At 45.7% G+C, this 24,818-nt stretch overlaps 2 protein-coding genes across 5 annotated transcripts in view; both read left to right on the top strand.

The window, feature by feature from the left end:
- The window catches only part of arhgap32b (Rho GTPase activating protein 32b), a 159,087-nt gene extending 144,486 nt beyond the window's left edge, over positions 1-14,601 (top strand). For all 4 annotated transcript variants that reach the window (XM_085798742.1, XM_085798744.1, XM_085798743.1 and 1 more), the window contains 9 exons: positions 301-383; positions 943-1,050; positions 2,443-2,588; positions 2,695-2,896; positions 4,514-4,659; positions 4,748-4,822; positions 5,764-6,591; positions 8,090-8,856; positions 10,770-14,601. In XM_085798742.1, coding sequence (XP_085654868.1) covers positions 301-383; positions 943-1,050; positions 2,443-2,588; positions 2,695-2,896; positions 4,514-4,659; positions 4,748-4,822; positions 5,764-6,591; positions 8,090-8,856; positions 10,770-13,025 — 4,611 coding nt within the window. In that variant the 3' untranslated portion in view covers positions 13,026-14,601. The remainder of the gene's footprint in view (positions 1-300; positions 384-942; positions 1,051-2,442; positions 2,589-2,694; positions 2,897-4,513; positions 4,660-4,747; positions 4,823-5,763; positions 6,592-8,089; positions 8,857-10,769) is intronic.
- A 4,148-nt stretch (positions 14,602-18,749) lies between these two features.
- On the top strand, positions 18,750-23,110 carry h3f3c (H3 histone, family 3C). The gene is made up of 4 exons (XM_085798746.1): positions 18,750-18,848; positions 20,443-20,586; positions 20,857-21,010; positions 21,717-23,110. The coding sequence occupies exons 2-4, from the start codon at positions 20,459-20,461 to the stop codon at positions 21,843-21,845; spliced, it is 411 nt and encodes a 136-aa protein (XP_085654872.1). The 5' UTR covers positions 18,750-18,848; positions 20,443-20,458; the 3' UTR covers positions 21,846-23,110.
- Positions 23,111-24,818: the final 1,708 nt, after the last annotated feature.

Consider the following 24,818-nt stretch of genomic DNA (forward strand, 5'->3'; position numbering starts at 1 on the left):
ACGCTCGAGTCGACACACCCTGTCATTACAAACGCAGCAAACCACTCTGTGTGACTTGGAATAAAAACTTTCTCCAAACACAAGCAGAGCCGTCTCTGAGGATGGAGTAAATGTTTGCTGGTTGTTATGGCAGCTGGGGAGAGGAGAGGAGAGGAGGAGAGGAGGGGAGGGGTGGGAGGGTGGCGGTGTCCCCATCCTGGCTCCATGTAGCGGTGTGAAGAGAAGGAAGTGAATGCTGATGCAGCGGTGCGTCCCGCTGTGTCCCTCTGTCTCACTGTCCTCTGTGTGTCTCCACTGAAGGAGGCCGTATCAGCGGCCACAGACGAAGAACGACTCATCAAAATCCATGACGTCATCCAGCAGCTTCCTCCGCCGCATTACAGGTCAGTGTGAAGGCACAGCGCCCCCCAGTGGCTCGCCCGCTGACTGCACCGCTCCACATGGATTGTGTACTCAACAGCAGTTGTATCCAGTTGTGTTAAAATGAGTTAGACTGCACAGAACTGAGTCATGTAACACAGTGGTTCTCAAACTTTCTTTACACTAAAATTAGACCACGGACCCCCCCATTGGACAAAATGTTTAAAACAAACACCATAAATACACAAATATCTGTTTTGAGACTGAATAACGTTGCTTTTTTTAGTCAGTGTACGTTCAAACTACTGCCAATGGCATGAATGTTTTGAAAAATTTCAAGACATTTCTGGAAAAAAAATGTGGTTAAATTTTGAGAAAATGTTCAGGACCCCCTTGAACCTGCTCAAGGACCGCTGGAGGTCCCCGGACCCCACTTTGAGAACCACTGATGTAACAGACCCAGGGGACTTTACACTGCTTATTTCTAAGTCACAGTCCTAGAGTGAGTTCAGATATCTGTGTATCTCTGCACATGACTGGTGGGAGCCGGTTTGTTCTGACTAATGAATGTTTGATTCCTAGGACCCTGGAGTTCCTCATGAGACACCTCTCCCGCCTGGCGGCGTTCAGCTACATCACCAACATGCACAGCAAGAACCTGGCTATCGTCTGGGCCCCCAACCTGCTGAGGTGAGATGCCGTCATACACAGCTCTGTATTATTCAGAGTGTAGATTTAATGCTGCGTTTGAGACAAGTCGGAACTTGTCAGATCTTTCCGACCTCCGACTTGAAAAAGTGCAATCGAACGCCACCTCAGGTCGGAGCTCTGACTTGGCGAAGTCGGATAAAAAAATCTACCCCGACTTCGCCGAGAATCAGATGTCTGTTGTCACACAACAGTCTGCACCACACATTAACATGCATTTAAATGCCAAAATACATTGGAATGTTCTTTTTTAATATGTTTTTGTGCCCTTTGTAATGTTTTTATGCCCTATGTGAAGCACCTTGAATGCAAAGTTTGTCCCAGTGTTTTTGGGTTCTGGAGTGGTGCATCTGGAACGCTTTGAAGTTAGAACTCAGAGTTTTTAACTGGGAAAGACTCGAGATCCGACTTGTCTCAAACACAGCATAAAATGTGCTTTTAATGACTCATTATGTCTACGCACCGATGACAGCCATATTGATTTCAGATTTGTGTCTATATATCTGTCCCACTATCTCAGATACAATATCTGAGTAACGTCTTGATAGAATGTCATCACAGTTAGCACAGACACATTTGTCTAGGGGAAAGTCACACACAATATCATTTAGAGCCTCCTTCCTCCATCCCCAAGAAGTCTGTCAAGTCCTGATTGAAGTTCTCAAAGTAGCAGATTATTTTAACATGTCTCAGAAGCAAAACAGAAAACATAAATGTTAGAACGGCCCTGATCTGGCCTGGTCAAACAAAGGAGAAACACATCTACCCAAACTCCTGACTGAAAAACAGGAGAAAATGATCTCAAAAGAAAATCCTTCCTACGATCTGCTACTATGTGGAGTATTTACTATTTACATTGGACAAAGGTCCAACACAAACACACAGTCAGCAGCACGGCCACTGTTGGAGAGGGAGGGAGGCCGGCACCGGTCTGTTTAAAAACCCTCATCCACCAATCAGCCAGCAGCATCCTGATCACGCTGCAACTAAACACACACACACACACACACACACACACACACACACACTGATCACAGGCACTCACAGTTGTTAAGGCACATAATGGTACACAAACCAATCACAACATCACGACCCAGGACAAGAGGTCATAACACATTCACTAGGACTCAAGGACAAGGCCAAAGGTCAAGGTCATGTTTTGTAAACACAAAGTGTTTTGGCGGAGGTGTTGGATCAAGTTTTATTCAGTTCTCTGTTCTTTATCCAGGTCAGGCCTCAAGCCATATTATTAAATTAATTGAACTTTAAATGGAACCACTTGAGTATAATCAGGATGTGATTCAGTATCCTTCAAGTTGCTCTTGTTACTGAATCAGACGTAATGAAGCTGCTGTTTCTCTGTGGTTGTCTCAGGTCGAAGCAGATTGAGTCTGCGTGCTTCAGCGGCACGGCGGCCTTCATGGAGGTCAGGATCCAGTCTGTGGTGGTGGAGTTCATCCTCAACCACGTGGACGTTCTCTTCAGCGCTAAGCTCAGCTCACTAATACGAGAAGGAGCAGGTACACACACACACACACACAGGCCGCCACACGTGTACTTGTTCCACAGCTGCCTCCATTTGACCATGTACGGTCTCACTCTCTCCTCCCGTGTCCACATCCCCAGGTCACAACTCGTTGTCACGGCCCAAGTCCCTGCTGGTTTCCTCCCCCTCCACCAAACTCCTGAGTCTGGAGGAGGCCCAGGCCCGGACCCAGGCCCAGATCAACTCTCCGGTCACCGAGGACAGCAAGTACATCGAGGTGGGCGAGGGTCCGGCCGCCCTGCAGGGGAAGTTCCACACCGTCATCGAGTTTCCCACTGAGAGGTTTGTAAACTCCTCCTGATGACCACTTCTTCATCAGACTTAGTCATTTTAAATGTCCACGTGGTGGAGACAAGAAAAGCTAGAGACACTAGCTGTGTTTCCATCAGCTGTTTAGATGCATCGAGATGTATCGCATCGGAAAATGATGATGGAAACGCCGTGATTAGAATTAAAATCCCCTGATTCACACAAACTGAAATACGCTGCTATGGCCGGGCTTTGGTTGATGATTCGAATTAAGTGACGTAGCCACTTTCACCCCATCTGCTCCCGTGTTTGCAGTTCACTCACAAGACAACATCAAGGTTTCACTACATGTAATTAATTGTGGCGCCGCCACGGCAAAATAAAAGCCCCCACACACCTTCATAATGATGTTACTGCACTTCTTCATAGTTCCTCCTCAGTAAAAACTAAACTTATCGACCAGCGCGTCCAGAGTTTATCATTAATAAAGTCTGTGGCGGCCACGACACTCTATAGCCGCGTTTCCACTACATGGTACCGGCTCGACTCGACTCGACTCGGCTCGGCTCTGGTACCAGGTACTATTCTAGAGAGCGTTTCCATTACAAGATAGTACCGGCTTTAGAGTGGCCGGTCGTCATAGCGACCGGCGGCGCTTAACAAAATAAAACAAAACTATAAACAGGATTTTCCCCGTGGTTATGCCACATTTTTACCTTAATTAAAAAGCTCCGGAGTAATTTGATAGCTTACTACATGACTTGTGACTTGTTACGAGTGAGAGCGGAGGCTCTCTGCCTTCACCTGGCCTCTCACGGAGAGGAGGGGAGGGGCGGGGGGGACAGCGACAGCGGAAAAGCGACCAGACTTGCATAGTTTGTTCATTTTAAAACATTTATTTATTGAAATGTGGTGATATCTGATGACCAGCGGCCACCGGTGACGACTCTCTGACCAATCAGCAGTCCGCAATGTTTACACGTCACATTTTAGTACCGCTTCAGCCGTTTTGGAACCGCGGCTGAGCAGGTACTACAAAAATAGTACCGGGTACCAGATTCCAGGTACTTTTACGTAATGGAAACGCAAAAAGGCCGAGTCGAGTCGAGTCGAGTCGAGCCGGTACCATGTAGTGGAAACGCGGCTTAACACTCACTCTCTCTCTCTGTCTCTCTCTCTCTGTCTCTCTCTCTCTCTCTCTCTCACACACACACACACACACACACACACGGACAGGTCGCGTTATGAAGGTAATAAACATATGCGCTAAATCGCGCTAATGTGTTCAGATCAGACCGTCAGTCAGTCCGGGGGGGGGGTGCAAAGTCCGTAGATGGAAACACATACAATTCGAATTTCTTTTAATGCACATTTCCCAGTAATTCGAATCACTTTGGATGGAAACATGGCTACTGACTGAAATGTTTGTTGCCAAACTGAAGCGTTTCAGTTTTAGATGGAGATTCTAACGCTGTGATGTGTCTCCCTCTGCTGGCTGCTGGTCAGACTGCAGGGTGACTCATACTGGGTCACCAGTGCAGCACACACAACAACACAACTTTTTAAAAGGCATGAGTGCAGGTGAATGCTTTGTGGGGTAATGAAACTAACGGCTCCCCATCTGCTTGTCCACCATGTTTTTAATCACAGGAAGCGGCCTCCTATTAAATCGAAGAAGTCTCCTGTGGGCAGCTGGCGTTCTTTCTTCAACCTGGGCAAATCCTCCTCCATGTCTAAGCGGAAGCTGCACCGCAATCCCAGCGAGCCCAATGAACTGAAGGCTATGGCTCTGGCCGGTGAGTTTAAATGAAGACGTCTTCAATAAATCACAGAGCCTAACTGACCGAACAGAAACACTGACGCCTGCTTACGCTCGTGTTTCAGGAGGCAGAGGAGACACGGCAACGCTGAGATCGGCCAAAAGTGAAGAGTCGCTCAGTTCCCTGCACAACGTCGAAGGTGATCATTCGTGTCCAACGGTTACACAGCACACAGGGTTCCCGCAGATCCTTAAAGTCTTAAAGGGCATTGAATTCATTAATCTAAAAACAATGTTGTCACTCACTCATAGCCCCCCCCACCCCCATTGTTCATGTAGCAGTCACTTTACCTTGGATCACATAGGAAAGTGGGTAAAATTGTCCAATGTAATTGATGTGGTGGGTTTTTTTTTTGTGTTTATTGTGAAGTTGGTCTTTCAAGTGGCATTAAAAAAGTATTAAAGGGATAGTTCAACATATTGGCAAATTGGCCCATTGCCATAATCCCTATAGTATAGCAGTAGGTTCGTTACCTTTAATTGTCGGTGCAAGCTATTTTTAGAACGGCGGAGCAGAGCTGTGAGCTGCTCAGGCTCATGGGATTTCTTGGTTTCCCTCATCAAACTCATCAAATACACAATCCAACAACTCCAAAACACTCTGGTGGACAAGTTGTGACCTGCACATTCACCACGCTATGAGATAATAACACAACGTTATGAGACAGAGTTGTTTTCGAGGTCAATTCATGCAAAACTGCTGATGCGCATTTCTGTTGGGTGAAGTTTTTCGGCAAGCAGTCTCTGCATTTACCTCAAAAACAACTCTGTCTCGTAACGAGAGTTTGATGAGGGAAACCAAGAAATCCCATAAGCCTCTGTAGCGTAGCTCTGAGCATGTCACAGCTCTGCTCCGCTGTTCTAAAAATAGCTTGCACCGACAATTAAAAGTTAAATTAAATTAAAAACGAACCTGCTGCTAAAACCATAGGGATTATGGCAATGGGCCAATTTGCCAAAATGTTGAACTATCCCTTTAAAAAGTCTTGAATTTAACTTAGCTGTAGGAACCCTGGCACAACCAGCTGACACACACTGGGTCTAAAGTGAGATGTTGCTGTTTTCTTTTGTCCTTCCCCAGGAGAGTCGAAGGTGTACCGTCCGCGGCGGCCGCGCTCCAGCAGCGACGCGCTGTCGGCCTCGTTCAGCGGCGAGCTGCTGGACAGCCGGCAGCACTGCAACTCCTACGACAACCTCAACGCCACGGAGGACAGCGACGGCGACGACGGGCCCATCTGCGTGCCCGCCCTCATCTCGCCGCCGCGCTCGGCCGGCGAGGACGTGGACCTCAGCCCGCCGGACATCGGCATGGCCTCCCTGGACTTTGACCCCATGTCGTTCCAGTGCAGCCTCCCCGACACCTCCTACGCCTTCCCCCTGGACGACTCGCCGGCCGGGGCCGAGGCCCCCACGCTGAAGAGGAGCCCCGGCAGCGTCTGCGGCAAAACCAACGGCAGCGACATCTCGGCCGCCTTCCTGGGCAGCTTGACCTCCCCCTTGCGCACACAGTTCAGTCCGGCTGCTACAGACAAGATGGAAAACAAGAAGATGACCACTTCCTATTCTTTCACCGACAAACCCACACAGGCCGTGACGCCTATTAAAGGCGGAAAGGCCGCCAGCATGATGCCTTTTGCTACTTTGGAGTTTTTCTCCACAGAGATACCTGACAGCAACACAACTGGACAGGCTGTCCCCCCGCAGCCGTTATCCCCTCCCTTGATACCCAAAGACTCCCCTCCCCTGATGGGCAGCGTGCTGCTGAGGGCGGCCGAGCCGTCGCTCACCGAAGCTTTCCAAATGGAGCTGCACTCGAAGCTGACGGCGTTTGACAGCGTGGACGGTGGAGAGGCGAGAGGAGAGGACGGAGAGCAGCAGGAAGCAGCTGGCAGCAGCCAGCAGCTCCAAGGTGAGGAGCACACCTTTACTGACCTTTACTTTCTGCTCTGCTTCTCTTTAGTTAACTCAATGTGGACGATGTAGTAGATGTATATGCTCAGGGAAGCAGAGGGACACTTCCAGTACACTAAGCATCACCTCTATTATACTAATAAACTAGGTTCATTATGTGCATCATATTACTAAAGGAGGCAGACACACTGAGCAGAAAGAGAAGAAGAGAGACGGAGAAAGACATCAGTAACCTGACTGACTTACCAGACAGAGGACAGACAAGGACCTTTACCTCTAATAAAAGTCTGTTACGTTCTGGAGTTGCAGTAAATGAAGACTAAACTATTGTATGGAGGTTGAGTGGTATGCCAGGTGAAATAAGAAAGTCAGTCTGTCTCAGTGCATGTGTCCAATAGCTCACCTGGTAGACTGTTGGTTTTAGTCTTTGACTTGGTGACACAGGTCCAAGTCCTTTCTGTGTCCCTTTGCAGCCTGTCATCCTCTCTCTCTCTCTCTCTCTCTCTTTCTTTCTTTTAACCCTGAGAGACTGAGACTAAATACATGATAGAACTGTGTTACGTGTTACGATAGAACTTGTCTCCAGTTTATGTGTTGTCAGTCACAGTTATAACATCAGGACTGACCTGCAGGTGGACCTAGGGTAGGCTTTTACTCATCTTCTTTTTGGTTCATTTTCCCAGGTTTGTATGGATTTCATATGTAAATACAGTGCTGTGAAAAAGGTTTGACTCCCTTCCTGAATTCTTATGTTGCATATTTGTCACACTTAAATGTTTCAGATCAGCAAACAAATTACAAAGATAACCCAAGTAGATTTAAAATGCAGTTTCTAAATGATGATTTTATTTATTAATGGCGGAGTCCCAACGCTTTAGAAATGGCTTTGTCACACTTTACAGACTGACAGAAGTCAATGAATTTGCTTTTTCATCTGTTCTTGAATTTCTTTGGATCACAGCGTGATGTGTTGCTGTTCGACTTCTCTCAGCCCACTTCACTTCTAGACAGCTTCTATTGAAGTGATTTCTTGACTCAACAGGTCTGGCGGCGATCAGGCCTGGGTGAAGACAGTGACACTGAGCTCAGCTTTCCAAAAAATGTGGTTTATCACAGTTAGTTCATGATTTAACAAGGAGGGCAATTACTTTTTCACACAGGGCCAAGTAGGTTTGGATGGCTTTTATCCCTTGAAATCATCGTTCAAAAACTGCATTTTATATTTACTTTGGTTATCTGTGTCTAGTATTACAATTGATGATCTTAAATATTTAAGTGTGACAAATATGCAAAAAAGAAATCAGGAAGGGGGCAAATACTTTTTCACGGCACTTCAAATGCTGTTGTGAGTCCTGAGGTCCAGACTGAACGTGTCCCCCCTCTCCCACCGTTGAAGCACCTTAAACCTGCCTGCCTGTTCTCACTTCTTCACCTTCTACTCTCTGGCTGGTTCAGTCTTCAACAATAGACCCCTTGTGTTTTTGTGTCCCTGATAGGAGTGGTAGCTCCGGACTCTTCAAAGGACCTCACCCCTCATTCCCTCAACTCTACAGCCCCCACCTGTGCCCCTCCTCCTCCCCCTCCTAAAAACGCTGCCCGCATGTTAGCCCTGGCCCTCGCCGAGTCTGCCCAGCAGGTCTCCATCCAGTCTCAGTCCCGCTCCTCTGAGCCCCCGACGCCGGTGTCCCCTCCGCATTCGCAGGACTGCAACCTCCAGGACCCGCATCCGCATCCGCATCCGCTCCCCCCACATTTCCAGACCTCCTGCAGGGAGAAACCGGAGCGAGGGGCTTCCCAGCCACCGAAGAGTGCGGCCCCCACCGTCACCACAGCCTCATCCTGCCCCGCGGCGGCTTCCAGTCCTCCGGCCAGACCGCCGCCACCGGAGGCAACCAGCACGCTCAGCAGGTCGCCGGACAGTCCCGTCGCCTCTCACAGTCCACCTGGGACACAGACACACGCAGACCCCCCCCCGCCGGACGCTTCTCTCCACAAGTGCATCCCGGCCTCCTGTTCAGTCAGCCTGCCTTCTCCAACCAGGAGGAGTCCAGAGAGGCAGCAGCCTGTTGTAGGACAGGTCCCGGTCCCGGTCCCGGTCCATGTCCCAGTCCATGCCCCAGTCCCAGTCCATGTCCATGTCCCTGTCCCAGTCCCAGTCCATGTCCCAGTCCCGGTCCACACCAGCTCCTCCAGTTCCACTCCCGCCACCACTCCCAGTGGCAGCAGCAAAGACACTGGAGTCTCACCACAGCCTGTCCCTGAGGTGAGTGTCCTGTCCAAGGTTATTATAGGTTTACATTTTTAATTAGTTTTTATTTTTATTTAGTTTTTCAGTTTGCTTTTTATTTCAGTTTAGTTTTAGTTAGTTCAACAAGTGATTAAGCAGTTTTAGTTTATTTTTTTTATTTTTTTAGGAATTAACTAGTTTTTATTTAGTCTTGGTCTTCCTTTTAGTTTTTGGGGTTTTAAGAGAAAGCCTCTGTCAGAACTCTTAAGATGAACTTCTAAATTTGTAGGATTTTTCCCTTTTAGTTGCATCCCATAATGTTTCCATCAGTCCTCATCCCGTTACATTCACTCTTATCTACCTGAGGGTCGTACTTCAAGTCGTCCCATATTGAGCTGTGGTGTTTTCTTCCTGCAGCTTTTGTCATCTCTAAGAAAACTACAACTAAGCTCATTTCATCTGCAGTTCACTTTAGTTTTAGTTACTTTTGCATTGTTCATTGTCGTTTTTATTCAGTTCTCGTTTTTGGAAAAATTTTACATTTTTATTTTTATTTCAGTTAACTGAATTATTGTTTCACTGCTAATTTTAGTTTAAATCTTAGTTTTAGTTAACTATAATAACCCTGGTTCTGTCCTGCCTCCATCATGTAGACTGATGCAGGTATTTCTAAACAGAGTAACATCAGGGAGTGAGCTGGGGAGGAAGTGTTGAACAGTCTGGGAGGTGTGCTGCTAAGAACAAGATGATACACTCTACACCTCCCAGAAAACTGTTCCTGGTTTATCACACTACTGAATTATCACTCTAACCATGGTCCACTACTGTGGTGAATTGAGGCTCCATATGCGGTGTCCATTAGAGTTTTATCTCACGTATTGAACATTTCCAGACAGTTCATTGGTAAAAAAACTGTGATAATAGTGTTTATTTTGGTCACTATAATTGTGGTGTTAAATTTCTATATCCTATACACGTCAACTCTAAAGTCTGTCTTGTGAAGCTACAGTCACCAAGGATACTATTATCTTAGCTTATCTTAGTATAGGTGATAAGATGAGGTCACCAAAGACATCAGTACATTTAACATGGAGTCAAAGGTGTAGTTTACATCTTGATGTTTTTTTCTAGTGTTTTAAAGGTTGAATATGGAGAATGAGCAGAATATCACCATCTATTGATCAAGATAGGAATTGCAACAACAGAAAAATAATTCCAGCAGTCTGTTGCCAGACTGTTGCTAAGTATAACACACCGTTGCTAGGGACACTGCTAATCAGACTAGCATATAGGAGAACTATATAGGATATTTACCTTATGTTTCATTTTTACCTTAATTAAACAGCTTCTGACTACTTGTGGTGTTAGATAAATGACTTGTAACTTGTTACAGTGAGAGTGGAGGTTCCCTCCTCATTGTGGCTGAAAACCAAACCTGCGATCAGACCCGGTGTCACAGCTCTCGTCCCGGTGGCACCATGAGTCTGTGACACAAGCACGTCCATTAAACCTTGTAATCTCTTGTGTATGACAGATAAGACTACACAAATACACACATCATAACATATATATGATAATCCATCGATCCACTAATTGATTATCAAAGGCTTTGTTGAAAACAAATGCACACGGCCGGGAGGAGGGTTAGCAAGACAGCAGAGAAGTGACGGCTACTGGCTGATATGATGTAAACAGGAAGTCATCGTCGAACCCTTTAAAATTTAGACTAAAATGTTTTATGGAAAAGCAAAACTTGTATTCTGCACCCCTCTAAACGCCCCATGGATGTATTACTTTTGAAAAAAACAAGCTTTTAATCAGCATTCTCCATATTCAACCTTTAAAGCGGAGTGTGACCAACTTGGCTGAGATGAGTGCTGCAGCACTGCTCAACTTGTTTATTGTATTTTTCCCTCAATAATGAATCTATTTTGTTGTGTTGCACTCAGGTCAAATCAGAGGACACTGCACCACCCCCAGTCCTTCCAAAACCATCAGAACCTCCACCTCCACCACCGACGGCTCAGAAGCCCAAGAAGCAGACGATCTCACTGCCTCAGCATCAGCATCAGCCCCCAGCTCAGCCCGAAGCACAGCCTCCTCTTCAGCCCCACCTGCAGACTCAGACTCAACCCCAGCCCCAGCCTCAGACGCTCTCGAAGGCCAGCGCGAGAGTGGCCCCCACCTCCGCCGAGCCCCTGGAGAAGCCGTGGGAGGCCATCAAGCCGGTCCAGCCTTGCACCGAGTCCGCAAAGTACCACGGACCCAAACCTCCAGCGCCTCCCGTACGCACCATGGAGAGCAAGCTGGCCACGGCGGTGCTGAGCCAGAGCGAAGCCTCCTACCACCTCCTGGACGAGGGCCCGGCGCCGCCGCCCCGTTACCAGGACGACGCTCTGCCTCACCATCCTCACTCTCCTCGGAAATCCTCCATGCACCAGCCTGCCTACCTGTACCACGCTAAAGCAGAACCGGTTTTGATCGAACCTCCGGGAGCTGGATACTACCACCAGAGGCCCGTCCCTCTGGGCCCGCAGTCCATGCCGCACCACTACCGACCGGACAGCGTCCCCCCGCACCTGTCCTACGTGTCCAAGTCTGAGCCTCAGATACCGTACAGCGCCCGAGTAGACAACAGATACAGCACCTTAGGGCCACGATCCTACCACCACTCCATGAAGTCCAGAGGGAACCCCCGCGGCATGTTCATGGCCATGGGGCCGGAGCATCCGGGCTACAGCCACGACAGAACGCACGGCTACCCCACCATCCGCCGAGTCCACTCCCTCCACGTCCCCTCCACTGTCCACTCGGTGCCCATCCAGAGGACTGAGGTTCCCCCGGACGACGACATGTTCCTCTACCACCGGGCCGTTTATCAGTGCAAATCCCACCAGCCCCCACCGCCGCAGCAGCAGCAGCAGCAGCAGCAGCAGCAGCAGCAGCAGCAGCAGCAGCAGCAGCAGCAGCAGCAGCAGTCCTCGCAGGCCGACTACCACGTCACCCAGCTGCAGCCTTACTTCGAGAACGGCCGGGTCCAGTATCGCTACAGTCCTTACTCCGGTTCGGGCTCCTTGGAGGCTCCTTACTACGACATCGACCCTTACGGCACCGTCCGGGTCCGGCACTTCCACTCCCATGGCAACAGGGATCCTGGAGCGGCCGCCGGTCGACCGGGCGGGAAAGCCACCGGCTATCACTTCCTCGCCCGCTACATTCTCCCGCTCGGGAAGGAGCACAGCTTTGTGAGCAGGGACATGCCCCCCGGCCACGGGACCAAGGAAGGAGCTTCTTACCTGTCGTGGGACCCCGAGGAGTCGGAGAGGCTCCGCATGCACTCTATCCGCAGGGAGAGCCGCGCCAGACAGAGGATCAAAGGCCCCGTCCTCTCTCAGTACGACAACGTGGGCTTGTTCCCGCCCGCCGATATATCCGGCTACGAAACTTTGCACCTGCGCAGTAAATCCGACCCGGGTAAAGCGGTGCTGGTGGCGGCGGAGAGCAAAGACGGGCGCTACCTTCCCAGACACATGGTGTCGGACCCCGACGTCCTCATGTACATGGAGACCGACAAGCACGTCCAGAGCAGCGCGGCGGGGGACAAGTCGGACGGTCTCGCCAAGCAGAGCGGCTCCAAAAAATGCCAGCCCTCTCACGTCCTTCCTGCCGCCATGAGCCACGGCCACGCCCTTCAGCAGGACGGCGGCCGGCACGAGGCCAAGTACGAGACCGGGGACGACAAGCCGGGCGCAGACGGCGGCAGGTCCAAACACTGGCAGCAGGAGTACCCCAACCCCAACAAGAGGAACTTCCAACCACGGTACGAAGGACCAGACCCAGACCACCACCTGGGGAAAGTGAAAACGGCGAGCGGCTACCACGGTCCGGACGGCCAGCCGGCGGCGCCGAGGGAGCAGCAGCTCTACAACCAGGGCCAACCCGACCTGGACAGAGACTACTCGTATCAGAAACACGGCACCAAGACGCCGGTGCAGTCCCACTACGATAACTTGGACGATTACCACCCAGTACCTCAGCCTCAGGCCCTCGCTCCCAAACGTGGCGGCCCCCCCGGCTCCTACCCCGCCCCGGGCTTCTCAGTGAGCCACAACAACAGGGCGTACTCCACGGCGCTGGGCCAGGGGGCCTTCATCCAGACTGACCTGGGCCTGCAGAGGCCAGAGACAGAGATCCGTACAGAGTGAAGTACAGAGAGGGGGGGGGACTTTATCTTGAGCTGTGTTGAAGAAAGACTCTGCGAGCTTGGGTTGAGCAGCCTCTGCAGGACAGTGGACTGTCGCATCACCAATATTTTTGCTCCTCTGTATTTTTAATGAATTGTAAAGAAAATAATAAGACTTTTTACAGAAAGTCCTGAATGTACCTGAAATTACTGTCCAAGTGGTCATATTATTGTGATTTCATTGAGACAGTAGGCAGTCATAAATGTATATGATATGAAAGATGTAAGGTACTTTCAACAGGCACCACAAAAATGTACGTATGTGTGTATACATATATATAAATATATGTATATATATGTATATGATCTGTAGTAAAAGGGGATTTTTAGTTGTAATTTTCTTTTTTAGGTGTGGCTCTGGGGATAAGTATCAACTGGGAATAAGGTTTGCATTTTAGAAATGCATGCACTCGTTATCTCTTACAGAACAGTTCTGTGTTGTTCACTATCCATTACGTTCTTACTGGATGTTACAGCACAAAGTTATTGAAGGAGTCAACATGTAGGTTCATCTCGCCCTCCCTCAGCTAACATGTACACAAGTAGGTGGCACAGTCTGTCCATGTCGTCATGAAGAATCCACCTAAGTGCGAGGTTCGATGAGGAGCCGCGATGGTATACTTTGAGTTAATATAGTGGTTATCAATGTCTTTTTCTTTTTTTTTCTGTGACTGTGCCATTTTTACCTAACTTTGCTATAAACAGATTTCAATGACTTCTAATGGAATGTTTTGGTACTTGTCTGTTCTTCAGTGGAAGAGGGACCAAATGACTTGGCTGCAGTTATTGCACATTAACGGGATAAAGAGGGGAAGGTGGTTGTATGAGTGTTGCAGCTTTAGATGTGTAAGAGGTTGTTTTTTTTTTTTAATTTTCCTTTTCTTTTCCCATCACATTCAAGATACATTCATGAACTGGACTAACTGTACAAAGCTGAAACCAAACGTCCTCTCAGACAACATGGTGAGGAATGTGTTGCCGCTGCTTTGTAGGAGAAAAAAAAAGAAGTTGGTGAGCCTTAAATTCTGTTCCTACAGACCTTAATTTGTTTACTGTCATTTTCATACAGCGTGAACAGTGTGATAGTTGGGTTAAGATCACTTTTGATGACGGGCCGGCAGGTGACCCTCTGGGGTTTTGAAGTTTTCTATCACCTCACTGGTTCTGAGTTTAAAACTATGAAGGATGGGAATGTTTTATAATAATAAAAAAAGGTATCTGGGGCATTTTTTCAGGCTGGAGATCCATGTATAGTACATTCATCTGGTATTATACTAGTATGCTCTTTTGGTTCACCATAATTGAAGGATTACAATATGTTTCCAATATGTCTAAATCCAGGTTGTACTCTGTAACTGTTTGACTTCTATATCGCTTGCAGGTTTTTGCTCCTCTTGCCTTATCTAAAGCTTCTACCTTTTCAGATGGGGTGTTGAAGTAAGGCACTGTGTACTTGAATGTGAAAACACTCTTGTCTCAAACTAGAGGTACCTTAAGTTAGATATGAAACAAATAAAATTGTTCAGGAATAGCTACAATCCACGTCTTTTAATATGTGCGTGATATTTCTGATGCATCTCTGCTTGACTCAAGTCTCACAGTCTCCTGAAGGATGATGGTAAAAATGCAGCCGCATTAACTACAGCAGACATTAACTGAGAAGTTGTTAGAGTGGAGGAGTAGTGTGTGGTCAGCCACATGCATGTTCCCAATCAGCTAGAAAGGAGGTCAAAAAGCGAGTTCTTAGATTCAAAGGAAGGAGTTTATCCTCAGTAATTACCCGTGGCGGTAGCATGACATGATCCACACTGCTTTGAAAAGTGCTCAGCGTACTGTTGATCCTTCCTCTGGCCAGACGCTGGCCTGTTTCGCAGTGTCAGCGGAAAGCTGTTCAGACAACTTTGTGTGTTAACAAGAATTATATATGATCAGATCTGACAGCTGTGATGAACCATAACTGGGTTCTTCCCTTAGCAAAGAGGCAGAGCACCATCATGACTCCCACTGGCTCTCAGTCAAACAAAAATACTATATTAAGTATTCTGTAGGTCCTGCTGATCTCATCCAAAACTCAACTCACCTCCCCAACCTTTCTTGAAAAACCAATTTGCAAGCTCACACGCTGTTAAGGTGAAGATGGAATATTTAGGTCAAGAGATAAAAGTGTGGTTTGGTCCCAGATATTACATAACGCAGCACTTTTGTCTTTTTCATCAGCTTGAAATAAGTGATAGGATTTTTTTCTATGAGGAAGTAAAAGAGAGGCTACATACCTCATTACACACTACTTACAAAAAGTTAGGAATACGGTATTTGACTTTTGGGTGACGTTATGGAAAATCTAAAAAGAGCAAAGTAGGGCATTTAAGTAGAAGTATGGAATGGTCATTTGTTTCTTCATATCAAACAGTGTATTGAGACAAAAGCTACAACAGTGGTGGGTATACCACTACAAAAACTGTCCATGTGTCATTGTGAGCAAAGGACGTCCACTACGGTGCTGTTGATGGACTGTCATACAGGCGTGGTGACGGTCTCATGATGGCAGAATGTGAACAGCAGGATGAAGACGACTGTTTCAATACAAACTGTCACTGAAGCAGAACATTTAGTGGTGGATTCATGGATCAGACACTTGTTGTGATGTTTGTTGTTAGTGAACAGCATGTTATGTTATAAGTACTGAAACACTGAACAGTTGGACATGTCCATTCAAAAGTTTAGAGAAGGTTAAATTAAGTTCACCTGTAAAGGTACATTCTGAAATGTCATCCAAAAGCCCAATATCCCTAACTTTTTGCGAGTAGTGTATATGATACCTTGCCCTGCTGATCTCATCCAAAACACACCTGTTTCAGATCAGCACCACAACTTATTTATTCTAAACAAACCAATTTTCCATCTCAAAAGCTGTTAAAGGGATAGTAGCATTTTTTTAAAGTGGGGTTGTATGATCTACAAATAGTCCCTAAGTACTTTAATTGCAGTAGAAGACTCTCTGCACTCCTCCCGTTAGCAACACCAGCCCATAGCCCTGCCCAGAGATTTACAACATACATTGTTGTGAACAGACCCAAAGAAACGGCCTATTTTCACGGCCTAAAAGAGGTTTTACCTGAAAAAAAAATACACAGTTCCATTGTTCGCTATAATATAATTTTTTCCAGCCCTTCAAAGTGCAGGAAAAACGCAGTTTTTATTTGGAGCTAACCAACTGCTGATCGGCGGGCGCTAACCCTGGGCGGAGGGATACGTGAGTTGGTTCGGTCCAAATAAAAACTGTGTTTTTCCTGCATTTTGAAGGGCTGGAAAAAATTATATTATAGCAAACAATGGAACTGTGTATTTTTTTCCAGGTAAAACCTCTTTTAGGCTGCGAAAATAGGCTGCTTCTTTGGGTCTGTTCACAACAATGTATGTTGTAAATCTCTGGGCAGGGCTATTATGGGCTGGCGTTGCTAACGGGAGGAGTGCAGAGAGTCTTCTACTGCAATTAAAGTACTTAGGGGCTATTTGTAGATCATACAACCCCACTTTAAAAAAAAATGCTACTATCCCTTTAAGGTGAAGATGCAATATTTAGGTCAGGAGAATTGCCATTTTTCAGCCAGGTGGGACCCTCAAGGATGCTCTTGATTCCAAATATTAACACAACACCTTTGTTTTTTTTCATTTGTTGAAATGAGTGATTTCTGAGAGATTTTTTTTCTATAAGGAAATAAAAGAAATGTAGCTCATCATATATCCTGAGGCGATTCATCTGCCACCATCACCTCATGCTGCGTTGACATCAGACCCATGACCCACCTGATCATGACTGGGATGATCCAGATCTGTGTGGCATCATGTTCCACTTCCTGCCAATGTCCAGCAACTTCACACAGCCACTGAAAAGGAGCAGTCCAACAATTAAAAACTTGACCAACTGATGAGTCTCACTGCACGAGGCAAATGGTGTTTTTTTTACTTTAGACATTTATTGTCCCTCTAGGGAAATTCTTTTTCACATGACCATTTACATTTCGTTTCACCGACACATACAAACACACACAGATTACAACACACAACACATTGCCACACATTATTACACTCTGGCCAGGTTATCTTGGTTTGAACCAGATACTGACACACACCTGTAGCCAGAGTCACTCAGTTTAGAACCTTATAAATGTATTTTTTTTCTCAAATTGAAAGTTTATAATTGGCTTTCTGTGACAACCCCAAAGCGGACCTGTGCTGTGTAATGAGTATGTAAATTTGCCACACCTGTCTCAGAGACAGCTGTCCTCTTTCTGCTTTGAAAAAGTTTGAGATATTAATTTCAACTCATGAAAAATGGGAGCAGATACAAATACTGTGTTAATTTTTTTTGCTGATCAGCTTTTCTTTCACAGGGCGGCATGGTGGTACAGTGGTTATCAGTCACGACTCACAATGGGTTCAAGCTTGAGCCTGGGTCCCACTGACGCTGAAGCAGACTACATACAAGACAAATAAAAACATTTTTAGCAGAGAAATATAAAACAGTGGTAGAGACGCGTTTTAGCTTAACTGACTCAGACGCCTCACTACACCTGGCATCCTACAAGTTTGGATTAGGCTACATGAGCGTAATGACCAAACAGAAATGTATTATTTAAAAAAAAGAGGATAAATCAAGATTCAAATCATCTGGGAAAAAAAACTTTATTTCATTTACTCCAGTCAGCGTGGAGCTTAGTATAAGCTTGATGCCACAGACTGAGAGATTGCATGATGAGTGATGAATTGTGACGTTGACATGAACCCCTGAATGCAGCTGCGCTCACCTTCCTCAGCAATAGGCTTTATGCACAGCTACACTACTTCCTGAAACAAGCTCCTTTATTTCCTGTCTGTTATTGGATTAACTGATTAATCCAGGTGTGTCTGACTCTGACCTCAGTCAGACACACCTCTGTCCAATAAGGTAAGACAGGAAATGTTTAAGTTCAGGAAGTAGTGGAGCTGTGCATAAAGCCTATTACAAGCAGTGCAGTAAACACCACCTCACATGGTAAAAAACAAACAAAAAACAGTAGCATCAGACTTGTGACACAGCGATGACTACATAATTCATGTAGGCTAGATACAGAAATTAAAATGTTTGTTTTCATCTCCACACTTTAGGTTAGAATAGTTTTCCACAGTAATTATTTCCTCCGTTTCCTTTTTGGCAATATCTGAAAAACTTTTTCTTTTCTTTCTTTCTGTCTTTTCTTTTCTTTTTCTTTTTCTTTTTTTTTTTTTTTACCACCGATCCAAACCCATTTTCATTGTCTGTCTCTGTACTTTCATATTTCTGCGTCATTTGGCTCCATAATGTAATTTTCATAGACTGTAAAAAGGTAATTTTTGACAACTCCCATTCGCTCCTGTCTTTTCCTACAGGTGCCTATCAGAACGTTCCTTCTGTTATTCATGCATTTTGTTTTTGTGTCGTTTTTTAAAATGGTGAAAAACCATGACAGACAAAAGTCACGATTAACCTAGAATAATGTCATGGTAAAATTATATTTATTTTGTTTTCATTTCGACGTCGTCCCGCTGTACCACTGTAAACGTTTACAACTGTCCCAGATGACGCAACGGAGTTATGTTTACAACTGTTGGCAGATGCATCATGGGAGACAGTTGATTGACACGGCCGCCATTTTGCTCCTCCTCTGCTTCCATTGTGTGAGAGATAGTAAATATCTGCTGCTGCGAGACAAGCACACAACACCACTTGAATCCTTGCGAAGGAAAAAACAGTAGATTCACCCCGGTGAGTTTAATTTTTTTAATCTTTAAAAACGTCAATTCGTCGTTTAGTGAAGAAAACCACACGAATGAAGTTGTATTTGTGCTGAAATCGCGTGTTATTTCGACGTTGTGTTGATCGAGAGTGAGCAGCTGCCTCGGTGCTCTGTACTTCCACCGCTCCGGTATCTGCTCCACTTTCAGCCCCGTTAACATGTCGCCGCTCCGCTGTCAGACCACGTCGCTTCAAACGCCGGTGACGGTGTCCGTTAACGGCACCTGCCTGCTACACGTTGTCAGTAGTCTTGTGTGCACACGTTTTGTGTTTTTTGGGGAAATGTCAAAAGTTTATGCCCTACTCACTAGCTGTGTGTTTGTAGCTTCGTTTGGGTCTGCGGCCATAATCTTGCGGTAGGGGGCGGGGCTACGGCCGCTAGTCCCGCCCCCATACCCATCAGACTGGGCTCCCATTGGTCCGTAGGTTCAACAGCGACGCTGCGGATTGGCTCGCTTCAGAGCGGCGACGCGCTTTGCGGAGGGCACGGTGTGTGGATTGGCTCGGCGCGGTGTGTTTGTGCAGCTGCCAGAGCGGAGCAAAAGTTTTCCCAGGCGGCTCTGTCTGACTAATAATGAAAGACCGTGAGCTGGAGGAGGGAACAAAACAGTCACCCTGCTGAGGAAACGAGAGGCGAGGATTAACAGGAGATTTGGATGACCCTCATGTCGACGTTTGTGTCATTGTAGCAACAGAAAATGATGATAAACCGCAGGCAAGGTTGTCTGCTCAGCGTTTAATAACAACTGTTAAATCTAAAGGTGGTTATCGCACATCTGGATGCAACGATAAACAATACAGCCAGGAAGCTTTGTCTCAGGCCAATGGGGAATACTTTATGAGGAACACTGTTCAGGGGAAATGGAGAATGAAACCTTTTAGAGTAAAACCTACTAACGTAACTGAAAGTAATAATCATGTATGAGTTCCAAACACAAGTGTTCACATTTATGATGTTTTACACATGATTATTATAGCCTAGAAGAAGACTTTGACCAGAGCCATAGTGTCCATAAAACAGTGTGACCATGATAATGGAGTGAAATATAAGAATAACAACTCTCTCAATAACACTAGAGAGTGTGCAAAACTTCAGCTCTCAGGGTTCCTACGCAAGTATGGAAAGTATGGAAAAGTATGGAATTTGATTTTATACATTTCCAGGTCTGGAAAAGTATGGAAAATGGAAACTATTATATGGAAATACATTTTTCTTAATACTTCTCTGGGTTTGGTCTCATCTGAAGTTATTTGGGTTAATTATTTTGTATGCGCTATTGTACCTAGCTACAATCTCCAGGAAATTATTTGGTTACATAATGGCATACACATTCAGAATAATGAAAACAAATGATAAATTGCATGCTTTTTTATATTATGCACATCTATTTACTCAAATATCACAAATAATATGAATATTTTAACGAGAAGTCTGGAAATTAGGGTCTGGAAAAAGTATCGAATTTGGAAGTTTCAAATGTGTAGGAACCCTGAGCTCTAAATCCAAACTACAATATTAACAATGTAGGCTAATATATGTGTTTTGTTTTGATGTTCCCTTCAGGTGATCACTTGTTGTCATGGCTCGTACCAAGCAGACTGCCCGTAAGTCCACTGGAGGAAAGGCTCCTCGTAAGCAGCTGGCCACCAAGGCCGCCAGGAAGAGCGCCCCCTCCACCGGGGGTGTGAAGAAGCCCCATCGTTACAGGTACACACCTTATCACTTTACACACATTATCAAACACCAATCCAACACATTTTTAATTCAATAAATCAGCTTCATGGCCTCAGGCAGAAACACACAGAGATCAGTCACAACATTAACAACATAACTTGTTTTAAAATAATAAGGTACATGTTAACAATGACTCATCGTTTTGTAAAGGTAGAGCTGTTAACCTATTCATGTGATGTACGTGCATACAGACAGTGGTTGAAGTGGTGTATAATAGTGGGTCTGGGTTGTTCTGTGTTCCAGGCCCGGTACTGTGGCTCTGAGGGAGATCCGTCGGTACCAGAAGTCCACTGAGCTGCTGATCCGCAAGCTGCCCTTCCAGCGCCTGGTCAGGGAGATCGCCCAGGACTTCAAGACAGACCTGCGTTTCCAGAGCGCGGCCATCGGGGCCCTGCAGGTATGTGTGAAATACGTATATTAAAGGGATAGTTCAACATTTTGGCATATTGCCATAATCCCTATAGTCTTTAATTGTCCATGCAAGCTGTTTTTAGAATGGTGGAGCAGAGCCGCAAGCTGCTCAGAGCTACGCTACGGAGGCTAATGGGATTTCTTGGTTTCCCTCATCAAACTCATCAAATACACAATCCAACAACTCCACAACGCTCTGGTGGACAAGTTGTGAGCTGCACTTTCACCACGCTATGAGATAATAACAGAACGTTACGAGACAGAGTTATTTTCGAGGCAAATGCAGAGACTGCTTGATGAAAAACTTCCCCCGACGGGAACTAGCATCAACATTTTTGTATGAATTTCCCTCTAAAACAACTCTGTGTGGTAACGTTGTGTTATTATCTCATAGCATGGTGAATGTGCAGCTCACAACTTGTCCACCAGAGCGATTTGGAGTTGTTGAATTGTGTATTTGATGTTTAATGAGGGAAACCACGAAATCCCATTAGTCTTCGTAGCTCTGAGCAGCTTGTGGCTCTGCTCCGCCGCTCTAAAAACAGCTTGCACCGACAGTTAAAGGTAACGAACCTACTCTTAAGACTATGGGGATTATGGCACTACAATAAAAACCTTTAATAAAAGCACAATAGTGCAACATTGAAACAGTGAAAGTGACCCAGTTCTCCCGGTGCCCCCCCCCCCTGCAGGAGGCCAGCGAGGCGTACCTGGTGGGCCTGTTCGAGGACACCAACCTGTGTGCCATCCACGCCAAGCGTGTCACCATCATGCCCAAAGACATCCAGCTGGCACGCCGCATCCGTGGAGAGCGCGCTTAAAGCAGCTTCCCCAGCATCTTCACCTCTGCCCTGTTTTTTCTCTCCCTCCTTCCTTCATTCTACCCCTCCCACCCACCCCCGCCCCCCCAGCTTCTCAGTAGACTTTAGAGTAATCCTGTTTATGAAGCGATAGAAATATGTGGAAGTCTGGTCTCTCATAGTTTTCTTTGTCTTCACCAAATGTTTTAGGGTACCTGTTTTCGTGCATGTGAAAGGTTTAGCAGATCAGACACACACGTGCACTCACTCACACCCGACCTCAGGCTCACCTGGATGTTTTTAGGGTGGGAGGTCTGTGTGGCCCGCAGCCAGGGGAGGGGGGGTCTGGCCAAGGGGCTAGTCTGCTTAAGGGGAGCTGCAACTTCCACAGCAGGGTGCTATTAAAACTAGCCCCGCGGCCCGCAACCATCTGAACCCCCTCCTCCCCTCCCACCCAGTCCGTCCCTCCACCCCCGACCCCCTCCCCTCCCCCACCTCACCCTGCAGCTGCAGCCCAGCGGCTCGCAGCACCACCTCAGACCACGTCCCTCACCCCCCCTGTGATCTGCAGTGGGAGGGGCTGCTGGTCTGTCAGCCGGTCTGTGTGGATGTGTGTGCACTGATCTTCCAAACCACTTGTGCTCAACAAACAAGAATCTGTTGGTTGGTTAAGAATATTGATTATTGTTGTGGATATGGTGTCTATTTTTTTTGTTTTTTTTTTACATATAATAAGTCATGGATGAGCATCTCTTCCTTTACCACTTCCAAAATCATTGAAACAAGAGAAAAAGCAATTGAACTGTCAACACCGTTGTCAGGTTGTTGTTTTTTTTTTTGTTTTTTTTTTACAGTGATCTGATTTGTTATAGAAAATCAGGAAGGGCTTCTTTATTTTCCAAGGCAACTTCTATTCTAATGGCAGCCACAGTGAGGTGGTGGTGGACCGTCACCTCCTCTGTTCAGTTTAATAGTTCACTGTAAATCAGTCGTCACATATTGTTCTCTCTCTCTCTGTCTCTCACTGATGAGCATTAGACTTGTCGAAGCATTATTGACATAGTGAAGTTTCACTCTGCATGTTGAGGTTCTGCATCTCCTGCACTCTGTAGATCTGAGCATATAATCTGTTCCCTTTCAAAATTTGTGATACACAATATAACCTCATATTTGTTTTTTTTTTATATTTTTCTTATTCCTCAAGATTTTCAGACGTATAAATAAGCTGATCTTTGTATTTTCCAAATTTCTCATATTATGGTGGTAATAAATAGGTGTTAAAACAAGCCCTGTGAGCCTGTGTCGTTTGTTTCCTCTTCAACCGTCTGAGTGACCACAGTGTGTTGGAACTGAACGGCCACATGGGGGCGCCGTGAACCAGGTCTGAACCACACAGTGTACAGACTCCCTCTGTCTTCTGCTGAATGAAACACTGGGGAACCAGCCCTGACAATAGGTGTTATACTGTGTTGGTGTGGACTGAAACAATCTAAACCCACTCTGACGGTGGACCACATGTTGACCCACATGTTTCTTTCAATCAGAACTCTAAATGTAGCTGTCGAGTCATAATTGATGAGAACAATTCAGTTTGCACTAACAAAGAAACTGTACAACCACTGATCATCAAGTTGAGTCAGAATCATGTGGGACATGAAATAAACCTGTGTCCTTTATGTAGCTTTGCCCAAATGACCCAGACCCTTTCACTTTCATCTTTATTTCTGTGTTCAGTCTCCTCCTGAAATTAGAAAGATCACATTTTCCCCCAGCAGTCTACACTCACTCCCAAATAAGTATTTTCAGTTATATTTTATTTTTGGGGTGGAATTTTTGAATGTGAACATGATTTGAGGGTGTGATGATGGAGAGTGTCCAGCTGGATGTCACTTGGTGGGAGACACACACACCTTGACTCACGGATACATAAGGAATCTTCAGTCTCTATATAGATTACATTGTGTTTCTCTATTGGTAGTTGAGAAGTGAAAGTTACAGTCAGTTTCTACACTGATGCTGAGATGACCAACCCAGACAAGGAGAAGGTCGTCATCGCCCTCTAGTGGGCACATTTAAATTACCACAAACTCGCGTCACTTTTTTTTTCCTTTTCTTTTTTATTGATGAAAAAAAATGTGTGTGTACACATTTGAACAGAGTTGGTCTTATATTAAAATAGAATACCACTTATTTTTTCTAAATATGAAAAAAGTTTCCTGACAATATTTATTTACTGTTCTTTCTATGAGAATTCAACCATATACAACTTTATACTTCTGCTCCATCACATCGGTGGAATGATTGAACTTTTTATTTCTCTGTGTTTATCATCTTTAGTTAAATAACATAAATATATAATGTAGATTTTTTTCCACTGCATTGTTCATGCGTATTAGTAAATTCGAACACTCAATAGTGTATAAAATGTGTGAAATTGTTATTATAACATATACACTGGCAGCTTTTTTACCTCTATACTCTGGACAATTGTGTCTCTGAACTATTATTGCAATAAACATGTCTTTATTATTCTGTTAGATTGTTGGTGTTCGTCCTTATGTTTAAACAATGGATTAAATATTTCTTCCACCACTGAGTGGAACAAAATCAGAAGCTGAGAGACAACAGCACATTGTAGCCTTTACTATATTATGGTTTTTCCTGTGCAGTCTGTGTGGACATCAGCATCAACAACATGTAGTTGTTGTTGTTCCTGACAGCCCATAGTGAGGTAAGGTGAACTTTCTACTGTGTTTTTAAATGTCAGCGTCTCACTCAGCTTATCCACCTTCCCCTGCACAGGTGGAGGAGTGAGTGAGGGTGAGGGGGGGGGGCTACATAAAGCCCATTTGAAACATCTGTTGCTCTCGTCTGTTCAGCTCCTGTGTGATCTGAGCTACTATTACTATTACCTTGAAGTGTTTTATCTTGTTTTTTATATATTCAATTTCATTTTTTCATTTTTAAACAGTGATTCTTAACTGTAGGAAACCA

This window comes from Trachurus japonicus, chromosome 14 (genome assembly GCF_045865225.1).
Source record: "Trachurus japonicus isolate A0001 chromosome 14, Traja_1.0".
Lineage (NCBI taxonomy): Eukaryota > Metazoa > Chordata > Actinopteri > Carangiformes > Carangidae > Trachurus > Trachurus japonicus.

Coding starts and splice junctions, on each gene's coding strand:
- h3f3c (XM_085798746.1), top strand. CDS start 20,459: ATGGCTCGTACCAAGCAGACTGCCCGTAAGTCCACTGGAGGAAAGGCT. Junction 20,587..20,856: donor AAGAAGCCCCATCGTTACAG/GTACACACCTTA, acceptor TCTGTGTTCCAG/GCCCGGTACTGTGGCTCTGA. Junction 21,011..21,716: donor CGGCCATCGGGGCCCTGCAG/GTATGTGTGAAA, acceptor CCCCCCCTGCAG/GAGGCCAGCGAGGCGTACCT.